Raw genomic sequence first — 5,527 nt, 5'->3', positions numbered from 1 at the left:
CGACAGCGAGGAGGGCGAGGGAAGCGAGGAGAGCGGGGAGAGCGGGGAGAGCGAGACGGAGAGCGAGGAGACTGAGGAAAGTGACGGCGAGAGCAGCAGCGAGGAGAGCGACGAGGAGGACGAGGAAGGAAAGCGTGAGCGCGAGGGCAACACAGCCAGGCCACCGCCGACAATGCTTGGCATCGGCGCCTGGGCAAAGTCGGCAGCTGAGCTGCGGTCGCACTATGCTCGAGCGGGGCTGGTGGCACTTCAGGCGCAGCTTTTGGCCGAGCGAGAGGCTGTCAGCAACCGTATGGCGCTCGCCTGCGACGAGGCGCCAGGGTACCGTGGTCAGCTCGGGTCCAGCACGTATCGCCCATCGCAGCTCGACGCCTTCAAGCTGTGCCGCGTTCTGGCCGAGGAGCTGGTGTCCGAGATAGTCGAGGCCGAGATCCTCTCCAAGCCGGAGCGGTCGGAGGAGGAGCTGAGCAAGGAGCTTCGCAGCTGGAAGAGGCAGCACGCTCGTCTGCGGAACAAGCTCGCACGGAGAAAGAAGGGCGCGTCGCCGGCCTCTCTCACACCAGACGGCGGAACGGCGAAGGATGCCCCAGCGGGGACGGCCGCAGAGTCGACAGCGGAGGCAGAGCCTGGGGATGAACCCAAGGCCGAGGGGGAGACCTCCGACGGCGCTGAGGGCCAGGGTGATGAGGAGGGCAAAGGCGGCGCGGCGAGCGAGGAGGGAAGCGAGGAGGAAACTGCCTCGGAGGGGGACGAAGAAGGAGGGGAGGAGGAGAGCGGCGATGAGAGGGCAGAACGGGAGCCCGTGGACCTCGACGCATCGGCCGCCGCCACAGAGCTGCTGGATCAGACCGATAGCATGGAGGAGACGGAGGATGGGGAGTCTGGGGACGAGGACTCAGAGAGCGATGCCGACTCGACTCGTTATCACGTGGCTCTCTCTGCCGGGAGCGTGTATGCTCTTCTGTCCGAGTTGACGGGCGAGGTGATCGAGGACGCGGTGGCGGAGGTGTACGAGGAGGCGATGCGGGAGCGTCGGCTCGCGATGGCCTTGTCCCGACGGCTCCTACTTGGCGCGGCAGCCGGCGCATGTGGTCGGCCTTTGGGGGAAGTGCCGCAGGCCTTGGTGGCCGCATACGACGAAATGGTGGCACGGCGTCGCTCGCAGGACGAGTCGCTACTGCACGCACATTCCCTGCGCGTGCAAAAGACGTGGCGCAATCGGCATAGAGACGACGACAGTGACAGTGGCAGCGGCGACACTAGTGGGGAGGACGAGGACGAGGCGGCTGCTCTTTCGGCGCTGCCTCTATCGGAGGAGCGCGAGACGTTGCCACGCGGCGGGCTGCTGCGAGCTGCCTTCACGGAACACGAATTTCATTGGTGGGGCGACGCACAGATACAGGCGCTATCTCTCGACACGCGCGAGGTCCCGGAGCCGTCTACGTTGGCCTTCTCTTCCGATGGTGCGCTACTTGCTGCTGGCACGGGCGCCGGCGGACTTGCGGTGTGGCAGACGCCTGGTGTGGGCGGAAAAATACCGACGCTAGTTCGCCGCCTCGGCATCAACAAGGGCGGCGGCGCCCCGCTCCTGCGGCTTTCCTGGTCTTTCGACGGCACAGAGCTCCTTGGGATCGACGCTGCCGGCGTAGCAAGGGTGTGGTCGCTCACTGCGGACGCCACACAGCTCTATGGTGCGACCGCGCTCAAAGCCGCTGAGCACTGGCAAGCCGGAGCGAAGGGCGGGAGTAAGGCGAGCACTGCCCGGTAGCGTGCAGGCAATCACGGGCGCTATTTTGTCGTACTCTTCTTCGGCGAGCGCCCCAAATCTAGACCCTTTCGCCTTTAAGGAGGCTGCCCTCGCTCGTCTCAGGAATGTGGCGGTGTCTTTTGAGTCCGGCGCCTCCTACTACTCCAGTTCTGTTCATGCGCGCAGCTTTTTGTTTTCTTGGTTCCTGTAGCAGCGGCCTTGCCGGCATTTGCAATCGCTTCCCGGCCGCCCCATTCGCTTCCCGGCCGGAAATGGCCCAGCGCCGCGCTCGCTCGCTCACGGGATGTGTTGAGGCAGGTGCGAAGCACGGCCTCTCGTCCAATGCTTCGCAAGCTCTCTCGTCCGAGGACATTGACGTCTCAAAGCTTCGCAAGCTCTTCGCCTCGCTCGATACCGACGGCTCGGGCTCCATCACCGCGGGCGAGATGCGCTCCGCCCTGACCAAGATGGGCGCCGACCCCGCGGCGGCAGACGACGTCATTGAGGACAGCGACGCCAACGGAGACAACAAAGTCACCTTTGAGGAGTTTGCAAAAGCCGCGCAGCGGGGAGCCGAGATAGTGGCACTCGCCAAGAAGGTGCAGGGCTACGGCGGAGCAGACGCGAGGTCGGTCCATTCCTAGGAGGAGTGCAGCAGCACCGTGTCTCGGCAGCGAGGCTTTCTCTCTTGTCTGGATAGGTCGGTCCATTCCTACGCCGAGGAGGAGTGCAAGGCGTTTTCTGACTTCATCAACGCAAGGCTCGCCGACGACGAGAGCCTGTCCCACCTCCTGCCGATTGCGACGGCAGATGGCCTCTTCTCTGCCGTCTCCGACGGCATGCTGCTGTGCAGGCTGCTCAACGAGGCGGCGCCGGGCGCAATCGATGAGCGCGCCGTCAACCGTATCTCTCCATCCAAGCCGAGCCGCTTCCACGTGACCGAGAATCAGAATCTGGCCATCAGCGCGGCCAAGGGCAGCGGCATCAAGGTCGTCAACGTCGGGGCTGAGGACATCATCGAGGGCCAGCCGCACCTCATCCTAGGGCTCGTCTGGCAGATGGTCAAGATGGCGCTCCTCTCGAAGATCAACCTGCGCTCGAACCCGTTCCTCATCAGGCTCGCCTCCCTGTCTCGCCAATCTCCCAGTTCCCGACGCCGACCCGCACTTCTTCACTTGTCCTGCTTCGTACCCTCTCGTTCCCTCACGCCCTCGCCTCGAGCAGGCTGCTCCTCGAGGGCGAGACGCTCGAGGACCTGCTCAAGCTGCCGCCCGAGCAGCTGCTCATGCGCTGGGTCAACTACCACCTCGCTCAGTCGAGCTGCAGCCGCCGGCTCCGCAACTTTGGGTCCGACGTCGCCGACTCGGAGATCTATGCGCACCTGCTGCAGCAGATCGACCCCGGCAGGCGTGTGAGCGCTGCCGACGTGATGCGCCTCGGCGACAAGACCGCGCGCGCGCAGCAGGTTGTCTCCGCCGGCCGCCGACTCGGCTCCGACTTCAGCATCCGGCCCAAGGACATCGTGTCCGCCAACGAGAAGCTCAACCTCGCCTTTGTGGCGGGGCTCTTCAACGCGTGCCCTGCCCTGGAGCCGCTCGACGAGGAGGAGCTCAAGCTCTTTGACGAGTGCGTCACCCTCGCACCCACGCACGCGCACAGACCACATCTGACACCCGCACGGACCGGCACACGCCTACGCTAGGCCCGGCCCCGGCTCTCACCTCGCCGCCACACTCCACGCTCCAGGCTCGAAGACGACGACGTCGGCGACTCGCGCGAGGAGCGCGCCTTCCGCCTGTGGATCAACTCGCTGGGCATCGACGGCGTGTACGTGGACAACCTGTACGACGGCGTCCGCGACGGGCTCGTGCTGCTCTCGGTGATGGACCACGTGCAGCCTGGCGTCGTCGAGTGGTCCAAGGTGAGGGCCTGCCCGCTCTGTAGCGCACGGGGTGCCGTCTCGATCCCGTCCACTTCCCCTCGCGTGACAGGTGAACCGCAAGCCGGGGATGGTCTTCAAGCAGGTCGAGAATGTCAACTACGCCATCGCGATCGGCAAGGGCGAATTCAAGTTCTCCCTCGTCGGCGTCGCCGGCTCCGACATCGCAGTGGACGGCAGCAAGAAGCTCTCGCTCGCCCTCATCTGGCAGCTGATGCGCGCCCACCTCGTCTCCTTCCTCGCCACGCTCAAGAGCAAGACGCCCCGCTCGACCGACTCGGCGATGGTGCGGTGGGCCAACGAGACGGTCGAGGCCGCCGGCTACGCCTCGCGCATGAAGGACTTTGGCGACAAGAGCCTGGCCGACGGCCTGTTCCTGCTGGACCTGCTCACGGCGGTGGAGCGGCGCGCTTCCGGCCTTCGGGAGGCATGTGGCCAGGGCGGCGGCGCACTCTCACCGACCCGACGGCCCCCATAGGCGTTGCGTCAACCGCGACCTTCTCGCCGACGGCGCCACCGACGAGTCGCGGCTGCTCAACGCAAAGTGCGCAACACACACCTCCCACCTCACCGCCCCCGCCTCACCCCCCCCGCCGAAGAGGCGTTCGATGGAGCTCACCCTCACCGCTCGCTGCCGCGCAGGTACGCGATCGCGTGCGCCCGCAAGCTGGGCTGTGCGCTCTTCTGCTTGCCCGAGGACCTCGTCGAGGTGCGCCCCAAGATGGTGATGTCATTCGTGGCTTCCGTGATGGCATTCGCGGGCGCGTGACGCCTTGCGACGCACTTGGCGCGCCCCGACTGTGAGAGAGCAGGGCGCAGGGGCGCACTCGAGACGACCCACAGTCCACCGCGTCCCCCAACCGCTGCGTAGAGACGCTCACCGGAGCCGCACACCGGCGAGAGAGAGAGCCGAGGCCGCACGGGACGGCCCCGCCCTTCGCAGTCGTTGTGGGGGGGGCCAGGCGGAAGAGAGAGTCTTCTGAGAGTTGAGAGAGTCGTCTAAGTGTCACTGTTGCGGTGCGTGTCCGACGAGGGCGGCGGCGGAGGCGGCGGCGGTGGCGGTGGCGGTGGCGGTGGCGGTGGTGTGTGTGCGCGCGAGTGTCTGTGTGTGCGTGCGCGGGTGTGTGGTGTGTGGAGGGAGGGCGGCACCGGAGGCCGGAGGCCATCTCGCGACCTCGCCGCGATCCGCTCTCGCGCGTCGCGCGCCGGCCTCGAGTGCTGAGAGGATTGTATATCTTTCACTGTTTCTGTTTCACAGAGGCATGTGTGCAAAACGTCACAGAGCAAATCAGACAACACTATGGTTCAACGCCCGCTTTACGTGCGCTATTCACCTCTGTGCAACTCCCCAACAGCCTCTGCCCTCTCTGGGCGAGAGCGTCTCGCCTCTAGATTGCGGCGCCGGTACCAAGCTCTGCCCGTCGGTCGTCGCTTCTCTCCACCTTGCTCTCCCCCGTCGCAGACTCCCGCGGTCTCGTCCCTCATCGAGGGCGCTCCCAGCTCTCTGTCCGTCCGCTCGCAGCCGCAGCCGACCGTCCTCAGTAGTACACGCTGTCTTTGTCCTTGGCCATGCGCGGCCCCGACCGAAACCACCCCTTCTTGAACTTGACCTCGCTCACGGGCGGCGGCGGCGGCGGCGGCGGGCCCTGGCCCATGGCCCTCGCCGGCCGCCACTCCTCTGCGCGCGCAGACGAGAAGCGCGACTGTGGCGATACGTTGCGCACTGCTCCGGCGGCGGGCGAAGCGACGGCGGTGGGCGAGGCGCCGCCGTCGCGGAGCAGGAGCTCGACGGCCGCCTCGACGCTCCCCGTCGACGCGAGCGCCGCCTCGATCCGCTCGGC

The 5,527-nt window shown here is 66.4% G+C and overlaps 1 protein-coding gene across 1 annotated transcript; it reads left to right on the top strand.

The window, feature by feature from the left end:
- Positions 1 to 1,955: 1,955 nt before the first annotated feature.
- On the top strand, positions 1,956 to 4,944 carry EMIHUDRAFT_521923 (Fimbrin, actin binding protein). Its single transcript, XM_005759206.1, has 7 exons — positions 1,956 to 2,375; positions 2,448 to 2,876; positions 2,972 to 3,373; positions 3,494 to 3,668; positions 3,739 to 4,091; positions 4,165 to 4,230; positions 4,329 to 4,944. The coding sequence occupies exons 1-7, from the start codon at positions 2,020 to 2,022 to the stop codon at positions 4,453 to 4,455; spliced, it is 1,908 nt and encodes a 635-aa protein (XP_005759263.1). The 5' UTR covers positions 1,956 to 2,019; the 3' UTR covers positions 4,456 to 4,944.
- The last annotated feature ends 583 nt before the right edge of the window (positions 4,945 to 5,527 follow it).

The sequence above is a fragment of the Emiliania huxleyi genome (assembly GCF_000372725.1).
Source record: "Emiliania huxleyi CCMP1516 unplaced genomic scaffold EMIHUscaffold_808, whole genome shotgun sequence".
NCBI classification, from domain to species: domain Eukaryota; phylum Haptophyta; order Isochrysidales; family Noelaerhabdaceae; genus Emiliania; species Emiliania huxleyi.
The sequence above is the reverse complement of the archived record's forward strand: the minus strand, read 5'-3'. Positions and strand labels throughout refer to the sequence as shown.